Source organism: Canis aureus, chromosome 22 (assembly GCF_053574225.1).
Source record: "Canis aureus isolate CA01 chromosome 22, VMU_Caureus_v.1.0, whole genome shotgun sequence".
Lineage (NCBI taxonomy): Eukaryota > Metazoa > Chordata > Mammalia > Carnivora > Canidae > Canis > Canis aureus.
Window position 1 is genome coordinate 8097101 of NC_135632.1, and position 25936 is coordinate 8123036.

The following is a 25936-nucleotide window of genomic DNA, read 5'->3' on the forward strand; positions in this document are numbered from 1 at the left end:
ACAAAAACAAAAAAAAACGCCTATCAGAATAAGTACCTTGCCACTCTCCTACTCAATTATTCTAAAAAGCACCAATTGCCAACTGATTGGTTAAAATCATTGGCTGCCTCTTCCCAAGCCCCCAAGTAATTTTTCAAACTGCTTTTAGTACAAGCCTTTGTACATACTTTTGCCAGACATGTGTGGCTGGGGCAGTGGACAATAGGCTCAGAGAAGCACAAGGTCATTTAATTTATACAGCATCCCAAACCTGTATACTGCATTACTTTTTAGCTTTTAATTCAGTGGTATTTTTGGACAGTGCTCCCTCCTGGTGATTTAATCGTACTTTACAGAAGCCCACACACCCACCAAGAGCTCTAAGGGCTCTAAGAAGTAACATATTAGAAAACCAGCTTTTGCAATTTTGTATAATATTCAATATTTTAAAGTAATTTCTATTTGGGGATAATGATAATTCCCTTTTTTCATGCTCTGAGTCCAAAGAGATAGCTGTGCTGCATTGTTACTTTTAATCGTGCATATTTATTGAGTATTTTTTAACAGGCCACTGTGTTACATAGTTAAGTTAATTTCATACTTATGACAATTCTGCAAGGTAGATACTCTTTTATCATGTTTTATAGATGAGGAAACTGACATTAAGAAATCAGCCCAATGTCACACAGCTAGCCAGGTCGCAATTGGATATGGAATCCCAACAATTTAACTCCAGTGCTCAGATGCCTAGCCATTCTGTTTGACCTTAACCTTTAAAACAAATCTAAGGAGGGTGAGCAACAGGAGCATGCCTGCAGGCCTGCTGTGGACCTTGTCCCCAACATGTACACATGCACATGGCCCAGATGGGCCCACGTGCTCATTCTGCTCCTGGCCTTATCGGCTCTGGTGATCAGTTCTCAGCCTGCAGTTGCCCTGCCCACACTATCTGTATTTCTCATCACGTTCAAACACACACACACACACACACACACACACACAAACAGAATGGACAGAGGCATACAGGGAAGAAGGGGGAAAAGAAGGAAAAAAGATCTAACAGCTCAAAGAACACACATGAACAAGCCAAAAAGCTCCTTTTATCCTGCCATTCAATCAGCAAATATCTATTGAGCATGTACTATGCAAGATCCTAGGAATATAGCAATAAACAAGATATGTTCCCTAGGCTTCAGCATCTTTCCAGTCCAGCAGGGGAAACAGAAAATAAGTAACCGATTCCTACAGAGGCAGAATTGCAAAATGTTTAGGGGCACAAACTCTAGTGCCTTCCTGCCTAAGTTCAAAGCCCCACTCCCTAAGTGCTCAGTTGCGTAAACCCGAGCAAGTTATATAATCATCCTATGCCTCAGTTTCTTCTGTGATAAAAAAAAAAAAGAAAAATAGTCGATCTCATAGATCTGTTTTAGAGATTGCATGACCTAATAATCAAAGGAATTTAGAAGAAGGGCTGGCACATCACATGGTAAGCAGGTCATAAATGCTAGGGGTTGTTGCTGTCACCATTCACTGTGAGAGTGTTATGACACGGACAGAGTGCAAGATGACATGGGAATGTACAGTATGGACAACTAACTAGACTTAAGAGGATCAGGTGAAGCATCCTGAGAAAGCCAATTGATGAGATCTCTAGGGTTGGTACTTAGGTAAACAGTTGGCATAAGAAAAGAGAGAGACAGAGATTCCAAGGTAGATGGAATCGCATGTACAAAGCCACAGGGGGCAAGAGAATAAATTCAAGGAACTGAAATAAGTTTCACACGGTAGCTCATAGAGTGAGAAGGAGCTAGTGGCCAGAGGCTAGAAAAATCAGAAGAGGCCAGCTCTTACAGACACCCACAGGAATGTAAAGGAATTTGGACATTCACTTTTAAGTGTTGGGAAGATATTGAAGGTAGAGAAAAGCCAGGGTGAGATCTGCACTTTAGAACGCTCGCCCTGGTTGTGGTGTGAGGAATAGAGGCAGGCAGGGGACAGACAGGGTGACACTGAAGAGGTAAGAGTGGCCTGAACTAGGCTTAGGACAGCAGGGGTGAGGCTAAGAAAACAAACGGTGAAAAGACACATTTAGGAAAGAGAATCAGTTAGTCTAGAGTGCCTCTAGCTCCCATAACGTCAGTGCTAAGCATGAAGGCAAAGGCCAGTTAGTATCCACCAAAAGGGGCTCTTCTCCCCAAATCAAGAAAACTGATCACATTCAGAGATGCTGATTTGCATTAATGGATTTTGAAAAAAAAAAAAAAAAGATGTGCGAACCAAAATGCCAGTGTATATTAATGTAATAGCTCTAATTAGGTATCATCTAATCACCACTGCTATAATCTACCTGTGGGTCCTAGAGACCCACGTGTTCTGGGCAGGTCATCTTCCTTATGCAGGAAAATTACACAGGAAGCCACAGACACATCAAAAGATGGTGTGGTGAGCATGTAATCAGAAAGAGGAGAGTCAGTCATAGGCTGATAACGGATGAGCTTGTCTCCATCTCTACAAATTTATCTCTGCCCAAATAAATCCCGGATAATACCTGGTGGGACCCTGTCCAGGATTGCCTCCCTAATTCTTATTTCTCTGAACAGCCTGCACCAGTCATTCAACTCATGCCTTATGGGGTATTTGTAGGGAGGCCAGTGTGGCTCTAGTGCAGTGACAGGGTAGGAGGGTTGTGGAAAGTGGGGCAGGGGCCAGATTGTGAGAGGTCTTGCGAGCCAAGGTGGGGAATTCGGATTTCAATTGTGGGAAGCAATTGGAAGATTTGGAACAGAGGACAGGCAACCTCCAGTTTGGGTAATTAAAAGGTCACCCAGCACCGTGTGAGGAAAAGCCCCTAGGAGAACTAGAGGAGCTCCAGTTAGGAGAGGATGGCACTGGTGGTAGCGCTGGTTGGGGCGCGACCTAGTGGTTTAGATCAGAATAGCAGGAGAGACTTGGAGAAGCCAGAAAGGGCTGTCGTTAGAAAAGGCAAGACAGATATAAATGTACAAAACTTTCAAATTTCTAAAATGTACTGGATTTCTTCCAATAGTTTCCCAGTTAATATAAAGCTCTAAGAGTGCCTGGGTGGCTCAGTCAGTTAGGGGTCTGCCTCTTGATTTCAGCTCAGATCGTGATCTCAGGTTTTGAGATCAAGCCCTGCATTCAGTCTCTATGCTGGGTTTAAGACATATTCTCTCTCTCTCTCTCTCTCTCTCTCTCTCTCTCTCTCTCCCTTGCCCTTCCCACTTCTCTCTCCCTCCCTATTGGGAGAGAGAGAGATAGCTTGATATTTTTCCTGAGCCCCTGAGTTTCATAAGAAAGAAAACCACTTTGAACATATACCTGTGCACAGTGGGATAATGGGGATAAGCAGGGCCTGTGCAGTTTATTTTTTGAAGATTTTATTTATTTATGTGTGTGAGAGAGAGAACAAGAGCGGAGGGGAGGGGCAAAGGGAGATGCTCACTCCCCGCTGAGCAGGGAGCCCACTACAGGACCCTGAGATCATGACCTGAGCTGAAGGCAGATGCTTAACCAACTGAGCCACCCAGGGGCCCCAGGACCTGCGGAGTTTAACCTATGTATTACTATCTGCCTTTTCTGAAAAACATCTTATGTAAAAGTTAGGAAGAAATAAACATTTTAACTAGTATGTTTTGTGGGTATTTGGTGTAATTACATTTACCAGTCTGCTGATTTACTAAACACCCACTCCTATTTGTTTCATTCATTCAGGTATCAGAAAAAGGTAGCCCTGTACATCGCGGCCTTTTACGGGTACATTGAGCTCACCGAATGGGCCCTCAAACAGGGCGTGCGGCCCGAAGAAGCTGTCGGTGTTCACCCCTACTGAGCATGGTGCCATGAAGCCCTTCATGCAGATGTCTCTAAATGCCCCATTCATGCAGCTGCAGAAGCTGGCCAACTGTTGATTCTGAAGGCCTTTGTCAACTGCAGCGTGCTGTGCCTGGAATGTAAAAATGCAGCGGGACAAATTCCCCTGACCATCGCCTTAAACACAAGCATAAAGATTGTGTATTATATTTATTGAGTAAAATGTGGACCACAGTTTCTTTTCCAAAAATTTCAGTCCCCATGAGGATTTATATTAAAATAAAACAATGGGTCCTCAGAGCTCGGAGTCACAACCTTAATAAAAGCCAGCTTTGTGGAGCAAGGGTCTTTGGGGCAAAAGTTGGAGACATCATGATGGTGGATGGTTTCACCACACCAAAAATGAGCTCCAAAAGCTGGCATAAGGCTAGGTACAAGGACTCGCAAAGCCCTGTGTGCAAGCTACCACCTCAACGTGAAGAAACTGCAAGCAGGAAACCGGTCAATCCTTTGGCAATTTCACAGCAGGATACAAGACAACAAACCTTGAAATTGCCTCCACTGGTAGATGCAAATACATTCTCTGAATTACAAAGACAACAACAAAATCAGAAAAAAATTACTGCAACAGCTAGGAAAAAAGAAATCTCATAAAAAATACAGATCTCCCCCAAGCCCCCCTCCCTCCAGCTTCAAGAGTGGGCTATTCACACCCATCTTTTTACTATACAACACCCAGTGCTGCCTTTTTACTCAAATCCTCCTTTGCCTATTTCTCAGAGCACAGTGGTTAAGACTCCAAGGAGATCGCCATCTACTGCTTAGCCGTGGCCAGGTAACGTTTTCTCTTTAAACGTACAAGGGCAAATCTTTAATAGGGCAGGTCTAGGGCAGGTCTAGGGCAGGGAATGGTTCATGAAGCACCACCATGCCATACAGTGTAATACGGGTGGTTCCAACGCATCAGTATCCAGCTTCAAGGACCTCATCTTAGCCTTGTGTCTGGGACCAAATGAACTCATTTTACTGGCTAATCCAATCGGTGTAGCACTTGACTCCTCAAGCTTTCAGAAAGACAAGAGACACAGTACAAAGAGCTGTATGAAATAACAAGGTCCTTTGCTTGTCCTTTAAAAAAAAAAGAACTAATAAGAAAATGTTAAACATAATGAAAGGGAGAAGAGGGAATACTTGAAATGTGGGAGAGAACCATCGAAAGTGTCATGAAAGACTGGATGGTAACGAAAGTGGAAGGTGAGAAAGGAACAACTGAATGACAAACTGAACCATAAAGACTTCAGTTGACTTACTGGGCAAGACAGACATACTGGACACTGTGATAGAGTTGACATTAATATTTAAGGTCAGCTTAAAAAGTAATCCATTGCCACATTTATTTTATTTTATTTAAAGATTTTATTTATTCATGAGACCCAGAGAGGGAGAGTCAGAGACACAGGCAGAGGCAGAGGGAGAAACAGGCTCCATGCAGGGAGCCCGATGTGGGACTCAATCCCGGGACTCCAAGATCACATCCTGGGCTGAAGGCAGACGCTCAACCGCTGAGCCACCCAGGCATCCCCCATTGTCACATTTAAAAACAAAAACAAGTGTATCAGAAGTGGACTTTTCAGACATATTCATTTTATAATAAGATAAAATTTTACATATTAGTCATCGGATTTCCCTGAAAATACAACTCTGATCAGATCTCAGGTCCCATCCATTACTTATGAGGTATTATTGGGTGCTGATATTACAGTAGAAAATTTCTACTGTAATACTCGTGGATATGTAGATTCACGAGTGGCTTTTCCCCTTACTCAATATAATAAAAAGGAAGGAACAAAACAAGGCCCATTGTTTTAGTTGCCTTTTTGTAGAGGTCTTTGGTTCAGCTCTACTTTATTTCAGCTAACCTGTTGCCACCTAGTGGTCAGAGTTATTTGGGCTACAAAACTGGCAAAATTCCAGAGCACAATGAGGTTGACAGGAGATGAAGAAACTGCCCACCAACTTCAGTCTTTGTAATTTGTGAGATATCTCTGACTAGACTGAATATAAAAAAGAGATATTCTAAAATTCTAGAAAAAGGCTAGAAAATGATTGATTGAAAAAAACTATATAGCCATCTTAAAATCAGGCTGTAAACATAAGAAACTGATTAGTTTTATCAATGTATGCACTTAGAAATCAAAAGATACAGTTTTAGGGCAGCCCCGGTGGCCCAGCGGTCTAAGTGCCACCTTCAGCCCGGGGTGTGATCCTGGAGACCCAGAATTGAGTCCCACATCAGGCTCTCTGCCTGGAGCCTGCTTCTCTCTCTGCCTGTGTCTCTGCCTCTCTGTCTGTCATGAATAAATAAATAAATAAATCTTTAAAAAAAAAAGATACAGTTTTAAAACATTCTGAAGTTCTTATTATGTCAACAGTGAAGTGCTAGGCAGATTGCCAACGTGCAAAGGTAAAAGCAGGGAGTTAATCTAGAACATTAATGATGAATTAGGCAAACTTGGACAGAGTTCAAATATTTGAAACACTAAGGTACTTTTATGCAAGATTGCTTCTGATAGGTTTAGTGAAAGCCCTTTAAATTGAAAGGACTTTGCCAGACAAAAGGGGTGGTGGTAAGGAAAAGGAGCCAGGTAGAGGTGGCAACGTGGTCAAGGGCACTACTTTGTGAAGGGGTTCGAGAAAATTTTAGTTTTCAAAGAAGTAAGTGGATCTGGAAATGGCATTTTAGGGGACAGGGAGAAACTGGCTGAAGATGAGACTGGCAAGCTAATTCGCACCTACCCTGACAAGCATCTTGTATACCCAAGTGGAGAGTTTGCTTATTAGGAAGTAAGTAGGTAGGTAGACCACAGAGGTTTGTGGGTTGTTTTTTTTCTTTTCTATCAGGCGAATCATATGATAAGTTTGTGTTTATTTTTTAAGACAAATCTGGGGACGCCTGGGTGGCTCAGTGGTTGAGCATCTGCCTTCGTTTGGCTCAGGTTATGATCCCAGGAGTCCTGGAATCAAGTCCCGCATCAATCTTTTCACAGGGAGCTCGAACTCTGCCTATGTCTCTACCTCTCTCTCTCTCTCTCTCTGTGTGTGTGTGTGTGTGTCTCTCATGAATAAATAAATAAAATCTTAAAAAAAAAAAAGGAAGACAAATCTGGTGGAGATATGTGGAAGAGTCACTGGGAAGAAGTCTTATTGAAGCTGCGGAGGGCCTACAGTAGATTTAGGAGGTTGTAATAAGAGAAACAAGGAATGATAAAGACCTGGACTAGAGCAGAAGTAGGTAGGGAAGAGGAGAAAAGCCAAATATGACAGATACTTCTGAGGAATAATCTGCAAAACGAGATCACTAACTAGATGCAGAAATAGAGACAGCCGGAGGAATTGAGGTTTGTTTCCAGATGTAGAGATGGTGAGGAGATAGCAAAGTCCTTGTGTTAGAGCAAGGATGTGGATGGGGGACAGGTTTAGGAAGAAGATAAAAGACATGGAAATTGGAAGTATTGGTCAGGATTTAGGAGTCATGGATATGTGAGTTGAAACAATCAGTAAAAAAAGGCTCTGAGGGTGAGGGTGCAGAGAGGAAGACAAGGATAGAATCTCAGAGGACCCCTCTAAGGTAAATTATAGTTATACCCTACAAAGTAGGAGTAATCGAATTCAAGTGTACAAATCTTAGTGTATAGCCAGAGAGTAGCTACCATGAAACATTAAGTTTCATTGCATTTTGGTAAAATGTTATTTAATACCTCATCAATGAAAAAGAAGTGGTTTTGTGGTGGGGAAAAGGAGGAGAAGGGAGGCACATCAGGGAATATATGATGTATAAGGTGCCTGGGGGAACAATCAGAAAAAGTTTCAATCTAGAAAATCCTATATAACATCAAGCGGCGTTCTGTTTCTAGGTGTGGGTGCTAAATTTCTGGTGTTGCCTTGGTAAAATATCATTGCCACCGCTTCACAGGGAACTAGTTTGAGAAACAGTCCTCTTTTCTATTTTACAACCTATCTTGTGTGGTTAAGATAAACTAGCAGCAGCTACAAAATCAACCTAGAGATTTCTATCATTTCAGCAATAAATAGGGACAAGATCAGACTTCCTTACAAATTATTTTTGTTTTCTTGCAGTGCCTTTAAAGAGAAACGATGGCTTCAGCAGTTGGGAATAGCAAGAGTTCTAGCCAAAAAGAGCATTTCTAACCTGACTACACAAGAAGACCTAATAGCACGTGAAAATCCTCCCAAAATTGTGCTTTGAAAAGTCATGACAATCTCAATTTGGGCAAAGACCTGGTAAAACAAAACCTTAGTTCTAATGTTAACATTTCACGTGACTAATGCTGTAATTTCTAATAACAATTCTGATACTACACAACTGTCAACAGGATATTTAATGTTGAAAGTCACATTTTCTCAAACTCCATCACTATAAGTGAACATCTCAGGCATATGTTTTTACATAGTTTGTTGAAGAATTCTTAAGAAATTGAGAGGAGTAGTTGTCTGCAGGGTAGGAAAACTGAAAGGATGGGAAACAGGATGGAGAATGAGAACTTTTACTGTTTCTTTCTCTTTTTTGTTTTCCTGGGGTTATTTTTAGTGCTTTTTGTTTCTTAAACCATATGAATATAGTACAGAGTAAAAATACACTAATTTTAAGATTCTCTATAAGGAGAGTCCCCTAGGAGAGTTACACATACTTGATTTAGGTCATGTGCTGGTCTTGGACATCTTTTGAACTTCTGCTAAAACACTGCTTTTTATTAATTTTTAAAATTTAATACATATGGTGAATTGCACAAATCTCAAATGTAAGATTTAATAGCTTTGACAAACATACATCAGAGTAATCCCTCAATCAAGATGTAAATATTTCCATTAGCCCAGAAAGTCCCTTCAAACTCCCTTAACTAAGTCCATCCCAATCCCCTAGAGGCATCCACTACTCTGATTTCTATTTTTTACAGTGAAGTATTATTTTTAATTTTTCCTATGGTATATTTGCTTTCTTATTAATTTCTTTTTTCTTCTCTTTTTTTTTCTTTTTTTACAGTTTCTACTTCTCTGATTAAATTTTTCATCTGTCATCTAATGTTTTGGACATATTATTCATAGTTATTTTGGAGTCCAGGCCTAATAACTCTATTATCTATACTTCCTTCATTCAGATCTTATTCCTATTTTTTTATTACCTAATATATTCCATTCTATGGATACACCATAATTTACCTGTTCAACTAAATGTATTTCTGGGCCCCAGTTTATGTTATTGTGAATAAAACTGCTATGAACATTATTGTAAAGGTCTTTTCCTGGACATATGCTTTCATCCCTCTTGGGCAAATACTTAGGAATGGAATTGTTGGATAATAGAGTAAATGTACATTTAAAATTGTAAGAAATTGCATAATAGTTCTCTGAAGTAGTTTTATGATTTTATACTCCATTAACAATGTACAAATGTTAAGGTTGCTCCACATACTAGTCAAAATTTTGTCATCAGTGTTTTTGATTTTGTTATTCTAGTGGGTTTGAAATGGCATCTCGTTGTGGTATTAATTTGCATTTCCTTGATGACTAATAATACTGAATGCTTTTTCATGTACTTATTGGTCATTTGTATATCTTCTTTGTGAAGTATCACCTCAAGAGTTTTGCCCATGTAAAATATTGGGTTATTCATCTTTTTTTAAAAAGATTTTATTTTAAAATCTTTAAAAATAAAGGGTTTTTTTTTGTTGTTGTTGTTTTGTTTGTTTGTTTGTTTTAATGAGAAGACACAGAGAGAGACACAGAGAGAGGCTGAGGCAGAGGGAGAAGCAGGCTCCCCAGGGGGAGCCTGATGCAGGACTTGATCCCAGGACCCCAGGATCAAGACCTGAGCCAAAGGCAGATGCCCAACCTTGATGTCCCAGGTTATTCATCTTTTAATTACTGGTTTATTGGAAATTTCTATATATTCATGGTACAGATTCGCTGTCAGATATATGTATTGCAAATATTTTTTTTCCAGTCTGTGGCTTACTTTTCAATTTTATTAATGGTGCCTTTTGATGAATGAAAGTTTTTAACTTTGATGAAGTATAATTTATCATCTTTTTTCTTTTATGGTTCATGTCATCTGTTTCCTCTAAGAACTGTCTGCCTATCCCAAAGTCTTGAAGATATCTTCATATGTTTTCTTCTAGAAGTTTAATGTTCTAGCTTTTACGCTAGGTCTATAATCCATCTTGAATTATTTTTGTGTATATGATACGAGGTGAGGGTCAGGATTCATTTTTTTTCCCGTAAGTTTATCAAATTGTTCTAGTACAGTTGTTGAAAAGACTTTCTTTTCGCTCTTTGAATTACATTGGTATCTTTATAAAAAAATCAATTTATAATATAGGTATTTCATATAATCTATGTAGACCTATTTCTAGATTTTCTATTTTGTTCTATTGATCTGTTTACTTATGACTATACTAATATCACACTGTCTTACTTGCTATAGCTTTACAGTGGTTCTTGAAATCAGGTAGTATGTATACTCTAGCTTTATTCTTCTTTTCCAAATTTGTTTCAGTTATTCTCAGTCCTTTATATTTTCATATAGATTTTTATTTTTTTTTTAAGATTTTATTTATTTGTTAATGAGAGACAGAGAGAGAGATTGAGAGAGTGAGCAAGAGAGTGGCAGAGAGAGAAGCAGGCTCCATGCAGGGAGCCTGATGTAGGACTTGATCCCAGGTCTCCAGGATCACACCCAGGGCTGAAGGCAGTGCTAAACCTCTGAGCCACCTGGGCTGCCCTCATATAGATTTTTTTTTAATTTTTATTTATTTATGATAGTCACAGAGAGAGAAAGAGAGGCAGAGACACAGGCAGAGAGAAGCAGGCTCCATGCACCGGGAGCCCGACGTGGGAATCGATCCTGGGTCTCCAGGATCGCGCCCTAGGCCAAAGGCAGGCGCCAAACCGCTGCGCCACCCAGGGATCCCTTCATATAGATTTTTAAATAAACTTGTCATTCTCTATAAAAAACACAAGTAATATCTTAATAATGTTGAATCTTACAACCCATGATATATTGCTCTATCCATGGTATATGTTGCCATTTATTTCAATCTTCCTTTATATCTCTCATCAATGTTTTTTAGTTTTTAGGGTAGGGGTCTTACAAATCTTTTGTTAAATTTTAAAATGTTTTATTTTTTTATATTATTTGCTAGGAAGATTTCTTTTTTTTAAGATTTTATTTATTTATTCATGAGAGACAGAGAGAGAGAGAGAGAGAGAGAGAGAGGCAGAGACACAGGCAGAGGGAGAAGCAGGCTCCACGCAGGGAGCCTGATGTGGGACTGGATCCCAGGTCTCCAGGATCACACCCTGGGCCAAAGGCAGCGCTAAACCGCTGAGCCACCCAGGGATCCCGCTAGGAAGATTTCTAAGACAGATCTGTTACAATAGTCAAAGGTACCTAAAACCTAAATTTCATTTTAAAAAATACCTTTAAGTTTCTAGTTAGATACTATGGGGTTGGGGTACATAGAAGGTTAATGTAAAAGCAAATACAAAGATGATGCCAAAGAGATGTTGTAAGGGAGCATGTGAATAGGTATTAGTTCACTGTAGAGACAAAAGAAGGGATAGTAATGGGAAGAGGGCACTGCAGAGGTTCTGGGGTACTGGTAACATTTTATTTCTTGATCTGGATTACTAAGTGTAGTCAATTTGAGAAAATTCAACAAAAAGTATTTTTTATCTTTTCCAGTGTCTGATTGTATTTTAGAATCCAATTGAAAAAGTGAACTAGGGATGCCGCAGTGGCTCAGCAGTTGAGCGTCTGCTTTAGGCTCAGGGTGTGATCCCAGAGTTCCAGGATGGAGTCCCACATTGGGCTCCCTGCAAAGAGCCTGCTTCTCCCTCTGCCTATGTCTCTCCCCCTCTCTCTGTGTCTCTAATGAACAAATTTAAAAAAAGAAAGGAGTGAACTAAAATAATTTTTTTAGGGGCATATGGGTGGCTGAGTCACTTAAACAGCTGCCTTTGGCTCAGGTCATGATCTCAGGATCCTGGGATGGAGCCATGCTTCTGTCAAGCTCCCTGCTCATCTGGGAGTCTGATTTTCTCTCTGCCCCTCCCCCCGTTCATGCTTGCTCATACTTTCTCTCCCTCTCAATAAATAAATAAATAAATAAATAAATAAATAAATAAATAAATAAAATATATATTTTTTAAATCTAAGGAACTAATTCATGCATTTTGTGCCAGCCTTAGATTCATGGGAGGGCAATTCATGTGAGTGATGGTTATGACTATGCTTTTATCCCCTTCCCAGTATGCTGAATTGAACTGCAATTCCTTGCAGGGGATGATAATATTTTATGTAACATTGAAACACAGCCAAGGAAATGCCGGTGCAGATTCTGAGGCTGGAATGCCTAAGAAGGACAAAGCAATGTGGGGAAATCTAAAGGAAAAGGAAAGTGGATGAGGTGGAGGGAGATAGATAAGGAGAGAATGTCAGAGGAAAACTGATATGAAGCTTTGTTCCCTGCCAGAATTAACAACTGAGTATTTATTCTTTCTTCACTTTAGCCCCAGAAGGAAAATAGCATGAAGTGATTTTAAGACCTTATATACTAAAAAAAAAAAAAAAAGACCTTATATACTTACAATGTTATACTATTGTAAAGCATTCATATTAGCATGCACAGGCACACCCTGGGACATTTACTCTAAGCCTGAATTCTTACTGGAATCAGAATCGATTGCTACCTTCTCTATGGTTCCATATCATTCTGTTCAGTCCTCAAGTATCATCACTCATCATACTACATTGACTTCACTTGTCTCCCTCACTTTATTGTCACCTCCCAGAGGAAAGGACAATGTTTTATTCATCTCCAAATTGCCAAGGCATAGCATACGCTGAAACCTTTGAGTAATTGCTCTATAAGTATTTGTTGCATTAAATGAATGAATTTTAGGATGATTATGCATGCAGAATTCTCAATGATTTGGGCACATAAAATCTTCTACAAAATATAAATGCTACCATTTACAAATCTTTCAAGTGTTTAATACTAATGTATTGTTTCATTTGATCATTAAAATCAATTTCTTAATGTGACTTAGTATTTCATCTAAACATGATAACAGCCCTGCATGGCACATAAAGGCAGTCATGATTAAATGAAGAGGCTAAGTTTATAACATATAAAATGAACTTATTGGAGGCCTTACAGGTAGTAGGTTTGAAAGCCAGATCTGGAATCTAGACTTCTGACTTTTCATTCAGGTAATTTCCTCTAAACAACTATATGACATATGGTAATAAAAAGCTGCCCTGCAATTTATCCTAAAGAGTTTTAATTATGGCTCTTGAATTATCTCCTTTGTGCTAGTTGAAACTGGTTCTTACTATTATCTTACTGATCCCCTCATTAACCCATGGGTCCAACACAATCTTTGACATGTATTCATTGCATACTTGCAAAAGAATCACGATTTTACCTTTTCTGAAAGTTATGGACACTTTCTGAACAATGTATGAATAAGAGCTTAAGAAACGATGCCATTTTTCCTGATCTGCATTTCAGAGTCTAAGAAAAAATTGTACTCTCTCTGCAAATGCTGCCTCATGACCTAACTAACAAGTTTAAGGATGTGTCTTTCCGTACAACAGTGGAAGAAGCAAACAACTTCAATGTGGGGACACCTGGGTGGCTCAGTGGTTGAGGGTCTTCCTTCAGCTCGGGGTGTGATCCTGGAGTCCTGGGATTGAGTCCCGCACTGGGCTCCCTGCATGGAGCCTGCTTCTCCCTCTGCCTGTGTCTCTGCCATTCTCTCTCTCTCTCTGTTTCTGATGAATAAATAAAATCTTAAAAGCAAAATCAAACAACAATTTCAATGTGAAGGACAAGGTACACAGAGCGAACAGAGCTGAAAAACGTTCAATTTTCATTTCTGCCCAGAAGAATCAGAGCACAAAGGGCATTGTCTCAATCCTTAGATACAACACTAGGTAGGAAGTCTCTCTCTCCACCCCCTTCCCCTTTTCCCCCCACCAACTCCCCCACCAAGGGGTTGAGAATTGGAGAGTCATATTCCTATTAATTAGCAATTCTGTACTCTGTTATTTGAACCACAGCCGGTGAGAAGAGAAAGCTGCGAAAGGAACCCGATTTTCACCATACCCTCAACACATCAAAATAAAGATACTGTTCTGAACCCAGCAAGCATCAGTCATTGCCCTCATCACCACCGTCTTTATCGTAATTCATAATCACTCGCAGAACTTGTCACAAACCTTCCGTTCTCAGCCTGCTATGTAGAATGATGGGCTTTGGAGCAGGTCATCGAGGGACTTGACCCTGTCCTTCCAGCTCTGTCTCTGGCTGATTATGTAATCTTTTGGAGCTTGGGTTCTCCATCTGTAAAAACGAGGTCATAGCTATTGAGCAAATGAAGTGAGGCGAAACAAGTAAGATAATACACCAAAAGCTCTGTGCAGGGGCACCTGGGTGGCTCCGTGGTGGAGCATCTGCCTTCGGCTCAGGGCGTGACCCCGGGGTCACGGGATCGAGTCCCGCATCCCCGTTCCCCATGGGGAGCCTGCTTCCCCCTCTGCCTGTGTCTCTGCCTCTCTCCCTGTTTCTCATGAATAAATAAATAAAACCCATTTTTTAAAAAAGGCTCTGTGCAAACTAATAGCTCTATAAAAATTACTTTCAGATGCTTGGCCATTTTCTGTTTCCTTACCTGTACCTGGAGGAACAATGGTACCCCCCTCCTGGAATGCCTTTGAACCCTGGATCAGTGAATAAATGAAAGGACATTTCCTGACCTAGCGCTTAATAAATGCCAGCCGTTGGTATGATTAACGTAAGGTCCCCAAGGGGGGGCGTCGGGGCTCGAACACCTGTCCACAGTCCGCGGGGCGCTGCGCGGCCTCCCCGGCCACGGCGCTTCCGGACCGTCGGCGATGTGCGAGCGGAAGAATCCCTTCCGACGCCGTGCAGCACCGAGGCCGACCGGAACCCAAGGCCCCGGGCTGTTGAGGCGCCGGAGCCTCTTTGCGCGGGGAAGCCGGCCCCGGAAGGGGCGGGGCGAGGGCGGCGCCGCCGACGGAAATCCTCCGCCTCGCGAAGATGCTGCTGGACCTGTCGGAGGAGCACAAGGAGCACCTGGCGTTCTTGCCGCAAGTGGACAGCACGGGTCAGGGGGCGCGGCAGCGGAGGGTGGCGCTCTGCGGCCTGGGAGGGGGGCCGGGGGGCCGGGGTGCGGCCGGCGCTCATGGCCTCCTGGCCTCTTCGGTTGCAGTGGTCGCCGAGTTCGGGCGGATTGCGGTGGAGTTCCTGAGGCGAGGCTCGAACCCCAAGGTCTACGAAGGCGCCGCCAGTAAGACGGGGAGGGGGGCCGCGCGCGCAGGGCCGGGGGGTGCGGGCCGGGCTGAGGGTTTGTGCAGCGCCGCGGGTCTCACTCCGTGTGGTGGGATGAAAGCAGGAGGCCCTTCGGGAGGCAGGTCCTGCCCGACCCCTAAGCCGCCTTGAGTCTGGTGTGTTTTGGGGGTTTGTTTGTTTGTTTGTTTAATTTATTTATTCATGAGAGACCGAGAGAGAGGCAGAGACACAGGCAGAGGGAGAAGCAGGCTCCGTGCAGGGGGCCCAACCCGGGACTCGATCCCGCGACCCCGGGGTCACGCCCTGGGCCGAAGGCAGGTGCTCAACCCCGGAGCCCCCTCCCCCCCCCCCCCCCCCCCCCCCCCCCCCCCCCGGCGCCCCAGCCTTGAGCTTTTTCAAGCTCCCACTAAGTCGGTATTGTCATGCGTCCGGTGCACGTAATACCACGTAATACCACCTGCGAGAGATGCTGTGATGCTTAAATGCACCCAAGTGCGCGGAGTAGCTGGGTGAGCCCATTAACGTCGCGCAGGCGCATGTTTATTTTTAACTAACTAACAGGTGCATGTTTATTTTTAACTAACTAACTAATTAATTAATTAATTAATTAATTAATTAATTATTCATGATAGACACAGGAGAGGCAGAGGGAGAAGCAGGCTCCACGCAGGGAGCCCGATGCGGGACTCGATCCCGGGACCCCAGGATCACGCCCTGGGCCGAAGGCTGACGCTCAACCGCTGAGCCACCCAGGGATTCCCTCCCCGCCCCCCCACCCCCCCCCCCCGCCCTGGGTGCATGTTTATAACTAGTTGTTCAGACGTCCGCTTTTGCTGCAGTTTTTTTTTTTTTTTTCCCTGCTGGACGAGGGTGTTTTCTGAGATGGTCAGTCCCTGGAGTTCCTCTTCTGCCAGACTTGAAATAATAGCCGGGCGATCCAGAGGAGGACGGTGCTCCTGATAACCAGTTTCCAGGGGTCTGCATTTTGTAGAGGTTACACCGCAGAGCAGGAGGGTGGGGGGAGGGTGGATATTGAAGGCGTTGTTGTGGCAGCGGAGCCTGAACAGGAGGTTTTTTTCATTGCAGTGCTTGAAAATATGAAATATGAAATATGGATATTTATTCCTAAATGAGAAAATTTTTAAAGATTTTATTTATTTATTCATGAGAGACACAGAGAGAGAGAAAGAGAGAGAGAGAGAGGGAGAGGCAGAGACATAGGTAGAGGGAGAAGGCCAGAGGCGCGACTGGATTTGGGGACTCCGGGATCCCTACCTGAGCCACCCAGGTTCCCACCTAAATAACAATTTTAATAAAAAGGATAAACGTCACACAATAATTTATTTGCTTGTTTTTTTCTGCTTTCCCAGGAAAACTCAGTGTGAGCAGTGACACTGTCCAGCATGGTGTGGAAGGATTAACATACCTTCTCACTGAAAGCTCAAAGCTTATGGTAAGGGCTTTCTTACCATGTATTTATTTCTTTGACCTTAAAAAGGCCCGGTATACTCTACATCACAGGCCTGGCAGGCACCTGCTTATTTTAGTAATGTTGTTAATGCTTTGTAATTGACTTAGTGAAGTCAATGCCTACACAATGTGACTATAATGTGATCTGCTGATATGAATGCCTCTTGCTAGTATAATTAGAATTACCTCTAATTCTGCACGTTATTAAAACCACGTACAAGAGTATGTATCCTAGGAGGAGGGAGAATTAAATGATTTTTTTGCATGTGCATCTTCGCAGGATCTAGCCTGATGGAGAATAAGAGAGAAACTGGGCATTCTAGCAATTGTTTTAATGTTTTAATAAAAGTATTTTTATGTATCAGAGACAGATGCTGGAATGGTGGGCAAGAGTTACCTTTGAATATAAAGGATATTGTTTCTCTTACCAAGTAGAAAAGAATTAGGGGATATCATGTTCTTTTGTGTATATCAAATATTTTAGCATTTACCAGACAAAGGTAAATTTAATGTTCTCACTTTCAGATTTCTGAACTGGATTTCCAAGACTCTGTTTTTGTTTTGGGATTCTCTGAAGAATTGAACAAATTACTGCTTCAGCTTTATCTGGACAACAGAAAAGAGATAAGAACTATTCTGAGTGAACTGTCACCAGACCTTCCAAGTTACCACAGCCTTGAATGGCGACTGGATGTACAGGTATGGCTCTGCCGACCCCACGTGACATACAATATAAGATTAATTTTGGCTCTATGTCCTTAGGTTTGTTGTATTCTTTACCACCTTAACCAAACTTTGGTTTCAAACAGTTTTTTTGAATGTTTATTTTGACACCATTTCACAAATAGTTCATTTTCTTATATGCTTAATGTGTTTAGATTAATTTTCAAAGTTTGTAAGAAAGGGGTTATTTGGAAAGGAGACGGTCATACAAATTTTTAAGTCGTATTTGATTTTATGAAACTTTTATGCTTAAACAAAACACACATGAGTTAAAGTGCACAGGTCATTGTAAAGCTCAATTGAGTTATCACATGGTGAAAACCCACACTTGCCCATGATAGGCACCCCAGAAGCATCCTCTTTGCCTCCTACCAATTGCTTCCCCTTCCTTTCTTTCCAAAGGTAACCAGCGTCCTGACTTTAAATACATAGATTACTTTTGCCTGTTCTTTAACTTTCCATATACAGAACGATTCAGTAAATATTCTTTTGTGTCTGGCTTGTACACATTCTGTTTGAAAGATTCAATTGTTTTTAAAGGCACACAGATAACCAAACGGAGTTCTCAGACTCTTACATGTAGCCCTTTATCAAGCAGTGTGACAGATAAGTTTGATAGATGTTTATTGAATGTCATCCATTTCCTGATTAGAGCTATGCCAAATGCTTTGTGACACAGAAGTTATACAACACACTGCCCTATATTTAGCATATCACATTTCTATGGTAAAAACTGGAGGCCCGAGTGGTGCATGCAAACCTAAACCTCTTCTGCTTTTGAACACAAGCCAGCACACACACACACACACACACACACACACACACACTCACGCATTCTGTATCTCCTGTAGAAAACTATATCTCACATTTTCTTGGTCAAGGGACTTCATGATTAAAGATTTCTTATTTTGGGAGGCAAGATTTTTAGAATTTGAAATGTTTAAAATTTTACAGGCGATTCCTATGAGAAGCCAACCTGAGACCCACTCTTTTCTGTGCCAGAGAATAGTTCCTGGTGCTGGAGATCCTGCAGTCAGCAAGCGAGACAAGATAGTTACTGCCAGAAATGAAATATGTCACTCAATAAGATAATACTGGCTAGACCAGTGCTCTTCAGGGGAAAAAACAAAACAAAACAAAACAGTATAATGAATATGATAGGGGATAGCTGGAGTCCAAGGCTCTTCCAGATGAAGGGGTCAGGATAGGCCTCAGGTACCTTTTGAGGGTAGATCTAAATCTTAAAGTGTCATGGAAATTGCTCAAAGAAAAGCATTCCAGGCAGAAGGAGAAAAAAAAAGTCCCAAAATATCTTAACATTTTCTCAGATGAAAAAGATGTTATCTAGTTAGGGATATTAGATGTTCTCAAAATAACTAGTAACTAAAGATAGTTATAAAAGAAATTTCTGGAGGGGGAAAAATGTAATTGTATAAATGAAGGTACAACTGAGTACTGTATTTCAAAATCCTATAACGTAATTCAGTGTACAGTTGCAGGAACCAGAAAAGCTTCAACAAAAGGAGATGAAGGGATCCCTGGGTGGCGCAGCGGTTTGGCGCCTGCCTTTGGTCCAGGGCACGATCCTGGAGACCCAGGATCGAATCCCATGTCGGGCTCCCGGTGCATGGAGCCTGCTTCTCCCTCTGCCTGTGTCTCTGCCTCTCTCTCTCTGTGTGACTATCATAAATAAATAAAAATTTATAAAAAAACAAAAAAAAGGAGATGAAATTTCAGAAGGATGCATGAATGAGAAAACCAGTGCTAATCTTGAAAGACGAGGCAGCAAAAGTTGTAAAGGCCCACATGGATATGGGAATGAGTATTGAATATGTGGTACAGTGCACTAGTCCCCAAACTTGACTATATATTGAAATGGCCTGGGTAGTTTTAAATTTTTCTCATCTGTGTTCAACCCCCAGAGATTCTAATTTATTGTTATGCGATTTGGCCTGGGCATCAGGATTTTTTAAACCTTGTTACCTGGATATTTCTGACTTGCAAGGAAGTTTGTAAACCACTGTTAGAGTGGATTCTTCCTTTTTGAATGGTGGTAAGATGGTCTAAACAAGTTACAGAAATCCAGTTAGAGGGTTTAGCAATTATAATCCAGTCTGATTAGTGCTTGAATAGGTATAAACACAGATGTGGCTCCATGAAGGCAGGTACTGTGCCTCGTTCACTCCTCTGTCCCCAGCACAATGTCTGGTACATAATGGGCATTCGGTACTGAATATTTTAAAAGGTGGGGGTTGGGGGGGTAAATAGCTTCTTAACAAATTTTGTATCAAGTATTTTTTATACAGTTATCATGTGCTAGGTGGTATGGATTCACAAAGAATCAGACACAGTTCATGCTCTTGGAGACCCCGTAAGAAGCAAATCCTGTGGGGTTCCTAGGGAGGAGGAGATCACTCACTATTGCTAAGCTTTTATGTTTCAATCCTCTCAAAATAACCAGGTGGAGGAGGTGTGGGGATGGTCATGTTCATGAGATTCAGCAGTAAATTATCTTATACATCTTTCTCTCTATCTCTTGGGTAGGGATAGTTTCTGGCTTTTGGGTTCTGCTAGCCCTTAAAAATTATTTTTTTAGCTTTATTGATTTGCTTTAAGTTTTTCCATTATGAAGACATCTTTAGAAATTAGAAACTTAAGGAGTTGAATTTTCTAAAACTCTGGAGAGCTCATTTACCTCATGAAATGGGTTTGAATAGCCATGTTATTGCAGGGACTAATAGTTTAAAGTTGAGGGTATACTGAATGAATATTGCTTCTTATGGTGAAATGCATTTAAGGGCTGAAAAGCTTCTAAGAGAACTAATGGATTTTCTGAGCTCATTAGTCGAAATTTTTACAAGGGATTTTAACCAGAGTAGATTCTCCTGGTTATGGGAGGAAGACTTGTCAGGTGAAGATCAGTTAAATGACTGGGAAACTTTTTTTTTTTAATTTTCATTTATTTATGATAGTCACAGAGAGAGAGAGAGAGGCAAAGACACAGGCAGAGGGAGAAGCAGGCTCCACGCACCAGGAGCCCGATGTGGGATTCGATCCTGGGTCTCCAGGATCACACCCTGGGCCAAAGACAGGCGCTAAACCGCTGCGCCACCCAGGGATCCCAAATGACTGGGAAACTATTAACAGGATATAGGACCTTTCATTTTTTAGTAACTCAATTGTCTCATGGACACTGGTAGTGAAAGGACATTACCATCTAATTATTGTGCAGTTGCTTATGAGAAATACATCAGTCATCATAGTTTAGTTTAATTTCTAATAGAAACATTTCCCTTCATAAATTGCCAGCACAATTGATGCATTTGATAGCATCAGTAAACTGCATCTGAGACTGGTATAGGGAGATTTACCTTTAGGACTGATTCATTTATTCTTTTTTTTTTTTTAAAGATTTTATTTATTTATGCATGAGAGACACAGAGAGGGAGGCAGAGACACAGGCAGAGAGAGAAGCAGGCTTCATGCAGGGAGCCCAATGTTGGACTCGATCCCGGGTCTCTAGGATCACACCCTGGGCCAAAGGTGGTGCTAAACTGCTGAGCCACCCAGGAGTGATCCATTTAAATTGCTGTTGTTATTTTTACAAGACGGACAGGATTTCATCCTTATCAAAAAAATGAGTCCATATCAAGAATTTTGTGGACTACTGTTCATCCTTAGTGTCACTGAACTTTCTCTCCGAGAATAAAAAAGGTCTGATCGTCTTACTAGGTGTTTGTTAGGGATGTTGTATCATCTTTATTTAGAAATGTTAAAGAATGGTATGGATATGAATTTGTAAAGGATATTAACTTAGATATTATGTTCTCTAAAAATTTGAGGATAGATCGAGTGACCTTAAGTATTTGAACAAAAAGTTCATGGCTTAATTACACACCTAGATACATTTGGTCCCTATCCGTCAATGCAGAGATAGAGGAAAGAGAAGGATAAGCAATGTGTAAGTGAATGGATAAGTATTATTTTCAGTCATCATACTCTATCTTTCATACCTATAATTTTCTGTACTAGAGAAATGATCGTAAAGAGATAATTTAACTCACAAGTACCTACATTATATTTGGAGACTGGCTCACTGAAGGGGATTGTCGTATTGTTTCCAAATTATTTTTCAACATTAAATTTCAGCTGTGAATCAGTATCTTGGGTTTGGAAGCCAGATCACCTAGAATTAATTGGAAGAAGTTATTAGAATATTCTATGTCGTGGTATGAAATTAATCCTGAAATCTCAGGTTAGATTTGTTACTTGCTAGAAGGCTCTTCAATTTGGCTTTGTGTCCTTTTGATAGGACTCTGATAGTTTCAGGTAGCAATCTTGCTTTCTTGTATAACAAGATGTTTCAGGCTCATGATGTCTCAGATCTCTAATCAGCTGTTACTTTAAGAAGGTCCTGGTTCCTTTTAAGGAAGAATGGTCTTTGGAGAACAGTCTGGTGCTAGGACTAAATTCTGTTGCTTCCAAGTTAGCCATTGTTTCTAGAGTTTGTGGTTTTTTTCTTTTAAAAATGCGTCAATAATAAGATACTCTTAATCATAGGAAACAAACTGAGGGTTGCTGGAGGGGAGAAAGGTGGAGGGACAGGGTAACTGGGTGATGGGCATTAAGGAGGGCACATGATATTATGAGCACTGAGTATTATATAAGACTGATGAATCACTGCCCTGTACCTCTGAAACCAATAATATATTATATTATTATATATTCATTAATTGAATTTGAATAAAAATTTTAAAAATATATCAATAGTATTTTTTAATTTCAGAATATATCATACCCACAAAAGATTATAGATACTCAGTTCAAAGAATAATAATAAAACAAGTACTTATTGCCACGCTTAAGAAATATAGCAAAACCATGTGTGACCTCCCCCAATTATAACCCCTCCCACGCTACTGAAGGTAACCATTATCCTGAATTTTCTCTTAATACTTTCTTTATAGTTTTTTTGTGCATATTTTTTCATTAAACTTTAGTTTTTGTTTTCTTCTGCAACTTGCTTTTGATTGAACATACTTTAAGGTTTATCCATAGCAATTTATATTGCTGTAGTTTGTTTTTTTTTTTTTTTAAACAATTTATTTATTTATTCATGAGAGACAGACAGAGAGAGAGGCAGAGGGAGAGGCAGGCTCCATGCCGGGAGCCGGATGTGGGACTTGATGCTGGAACCCCAGGGTCACAACCTGAGCCAAAGGCAGACACTCAAGGCTGAGCCACCTGGTCATCCCTGTAGTTTGTTTCTTTTTGTTGCTATTTAGTAAGCATTTTACTGTATGAATATTCTCAATGTATCCATTCTATTACTAAAGAACACTGAAGACCTAATTTTTGACTCTTGGAACCCAAAACAATTACTGTGTAAATGTATACATGTAAGAATTCAAGGTATATACCTAGGAGTGGAATTGATGGTAATGTATATTGTTTTCCAAAGCAGTGAGAGTTCCCATGACAGTTGCTCACAGTGCCTCCAAATGGATAGGTTTTTAATTCTTGCCAGTCTGATATGTATAAAATAGTACCTTATGGTTTTATTGGCCATTTTCCTGATTTCTAATAAAATTGAACACATGTTCAATTGTTCAAAACAATTTCCTATGTTTATTTATTTGTGTTACTTCTTTTGTGAAGTGCTTACTTAGGTCTTCTGCACATTTTTCTCTTGGTCTTGTGGGGTTTTTTTCTGCTTGTGTTATTGTTGTTTTTAATCAGAACAGGTTGTCATACATTCTGAATACTAATCTTTTTTTTGGTTATATAGGTTACAAAATATCTTCTCTCAGTTTGTGGCTTGTTTTCTACCATCTTTAGGTATCCTTTGGAAGAAAATGTATTAATTTTAATGTATTTCCATTTATCAGTTTTTTTCTTTATGGTTTGTGCCTTTTATTATCATGTTTAAGAAATTTTGTATGGAAAGGTTGTGTACATATTCTCTTCTCTTTTCCAAAGTTTCTTAGAGTTTATTTTTCATTTTGAAGTCTGTGATTCATGTAAAATTTGATTTTTGTATATGGTATAAAGTAATTATAAATATTCAGTGTGATTATTAAATAGTAATTATGCTCTTATTCCATTTAAAATGAAGCTTGCAAGCAGAAGCCTCAGGCAACAGATTAAACCATCAGTGACTATAAAGCTACACCTTAATCAGAATGGAGATCACAACACCAAAGTTCTGCAGACAGACCCAGCCACTCTGCTTCATTTGGTTCAACAATTGGAACAAGCGTTGGAGGAAATGAAAACAAACCACTGTAGGCGGGTTGTGCGGAATATCAAGTAGTTCCAGCTTTAAGGATTTATTCCCTTTGAATCACTCGTGAATCAATGATATGCAGTGGTTATTTTTCAAAATTAATCTTTTATTAATTGACAGTGATACATACATATAGTTTCCATAAAATTTCTTTTCTTAAGACAAGATATTGAAGGCACGATCAAAAGCTAAAGTAAAGTTCCTTTCCTGGTGCTAAATGTGGTCAGTTTCCTTAACAAATTAAGATGTATTTTGTATTTTAAATGTGTAAGTAGAATTCAATCACCTGGAAATGAGTCTACACTGTTCATACCTTTCGTGTATGTGAATGTCTTTTTTTGGTACTTCTTTTGATTTGTTAACTTTATTATTTTCTTCTTTATTGACCAAAATTTGAAAATAAAATTCACAATGTAATACCATTGCTATTCAGAATATTTTTAGACAGTTCATTGTTTTTGACCTTTAAAAGCACCCACAATGTTATTAGCCGCAGAATAGGTGGAAATAAATATGAATTTTTTAAAATGCTCTATTGTTTAGACAGTTCATGCATTTTTCCTTGCTAGCAAAAGTAATAAGTACTTACCATGTTGCTTAAGCTTGAGTTGTCATGGCTAATTGCTTAAATGGTACTCAGATTTGTGTGATCATATGTTACATTTTTTCAGGGACTACATTTTTCCCCTAGTACCCAAAGCATCTAAGAGACGCTGTATGTACATTTATATACAATGAATGCAGGAGTAATATAATCACTTCTTAATTATCTGAATATAAATTACACTTTTTTAAAAAAGATTTTATTTGAGAGAAAGAGTATGAGAGAGTACAAGCAGGGTAAGGACAGAGGGAAAGGGAGAAGCAGACTCCCCGTCAAGCTAGTAGCCTCATGTGGGGCTCGATCCCAGGACCCTGAGATCATGATCCGAGCCGAAGGCAGACAATCAACTGAGCCACCCAGGCGCCACTACGGTCACTTTTTTTTTTTTTAAGATTTTATTTATTTATTCATGAGAGACAGAGAGAGAGGCGGAGACATAGGCAGAGGGAGAAGCAGGCTCCATGCAGGAGCCTGATGCAGGGCTTGATCCCAGGACCCTGGGGTCACGACCTGAGCCAAAGACAGATACTCAACTGCTGAGCCACCCAGATGTCCCCAGTCACTTTTTTATAATTTTATTTGAATAAAGTTTAGAGGGCAAAGGGAGGCCAAGTTTACTACATTTAAGTACCCCTTCTTTACAAACTTGATTTTTTTTTTGGTAACTATAAGCTATTGGCTTGAAAAACTCAGATGCTGATGTATCATGTCAGCCTGATGAGTACAAGGACACAGGGAGACTTAGGAGGACAAGGAGACTTGAGTGGCAGACTTAAGGAGAAAAATCACGGAAGGGTGGAAATGGAGGTTCAGTCTTAAATATGTATTCAGGGTCTTCTGAGAGCTTCATTCTCATGGAACAACTCAAGTATGCCTTTAGAACAATCACACTTAAGGTGTACTCTAGGTTCTGTCAATATCTTCTGTCCTAAGAGAGATTTTTGGGTCAGAGTGACAGCTTTTTTTTTTTCTCTCTTAACCAAGAGCCTAGCAGGGAACAGAGGCCAGTGGAAGAAAAGCACAAGTTTAATTGCCACCGCAAGCAATTGGGCCACCCTTTCCCATAGGTATATGTTCTGTAGTTGCAAAGAAACTAGTATGACATATTAATTAAATTCTAATCAAATAAATTTTAATTTTCATGATAACTTGATTAATGAAGCTGACATGTTAACCTCACAAAAAAGAAACTTTATATTATGTGAAATAGTACTCGCTTCGGCAGCACATATACTAAAATATATATTACGTGAAATAATAGTAGCACATCAACAGGTTTAAAAGCAACATACCTGCCAAGCTCATATGATAAAAAATAGCTCTATGAGGCTGCTTATTTATCCACATTTGGTGGGAGATAAGCAGGGCTGACCCCAGGCAAGATTGAAGTAATAGCACTGTGTCTCTTCAAGGTGACCTTCTATATCCAGTGGTCTTACTCTCATCACAACAAGAAAGCAAGTGTTAGTCTTTAATTGTGTCAAACTCCCCTGGCCTCCTCTCTCTACTGCATTACACTTTCTGATCTTCCTTCCTCACCTTTTTGGGCCAGAATGAGTTGGGAGCAGTCTCCTAACTTCTTTTCAAACCCAAGGCTCAGTTTTAGTACAGGGCATTCAATGGGCCCTGTACTTCTTTTCTTATTTA

The 25936-nt window shown here is 40.3% G+C and overlaps 3 protein-coding genes across 4 annotated transcripts in view; 2 read left to right on the top strand and 1 right to left on the bottom strand.

Moving 5' to 3' along the window:
• ANKUB1 (ankyrin repeat and ubiquitin domain containing 1) overlaps positions 1 to 9556 on the top strand; it is a 30418-nt gene extending 20862 nt beyond the window's left edge. Inside the window, 4 exon segments of the mRNA XM_077864728.1 lie at positions 3712 to 3983; positions 3986 to 4453; positions 4456 to 4645; positions 7948 to 9556. Of these exon segments, the coding sequence (XP_077720854.1) occupies positions 3712 to 3983; positions 3986 to 4453; positions 4456 to 4645; positions 7948 to 8077 (1060 nt within the window). The 3' untranslated portion in view covers positions 8078 to 9556.
• Positions 1 to 14810, bottom strand: part of RNF13 (ring finger protein 13) — a 201226-nt gene extending 186416 nt beyond the window's left edge. The window contains exons 1-2 of one of the 2 annotated variants that reach the window (XM_077864719.1): positions 14651 to 14810; positions 14114 to 14237 (exon numbers count right to left, since the gene is read on the bottom strand). The gene's annotated coding sequence lies outside the window, so the exon portion shown is untranslated. Of the gene's footprint in view, positions 1 to 14113; positions 14238 to 14565 lie in introns of both variants that reach the window. The other variant, XM_077864716.1, reaches the window with a different exon arrangement.
• Positions 14811 to 14866: 56 nt separating this feature from the next.
• On the top strand, positions 14867 to 24102 carry COMMD2 (COMM domain containing 2). The gene is made up of 5 exons (XM_077864724.1): positions 14867 to 15021; positions 15127 to 15204; positions 16577 to 16659; positions 17202 to 17375; positions 23515 to 24102. The coding sequence occupies exons 1-5, from the start codon at positions 14955 to 14957 to the stop codon at positions 23710 to 23712; spliced, it is 600 nt and encodes a 199-aa protein (XP_077720850.1). The 5' UTR covers positions 14867 to 14954; the 3' UTR covers positions 23713 to 24102.
• The last annotated feature ends 1834 nt before the right edge of the window (positions 24103 to 25936 follow it).

Coding starts and splice junctions, on each gene's coding strand:
- COMMD2 (XM_077864724.1), top strand. CDS start 14,955: ATGCTGCTGGACCTGTCGGAGGAGCACAAGGAGCACCTGGCGTTCTTG. Junction 15,022..15,126: donor GCCGCAAGTGGACAGCACGG/GTCAGGGGGCGC, acceptor CTTCGGTTGCAG/TGGTCGCCGAGTTCGGGCGG. Junction 15,205..16,576: donor GGTCTACGAAGGCGCCGCCA/GTAAGACGGGGA, acceptor CTGCTTTCCCAG/GAAAACTCAGTGTGAGCAGT.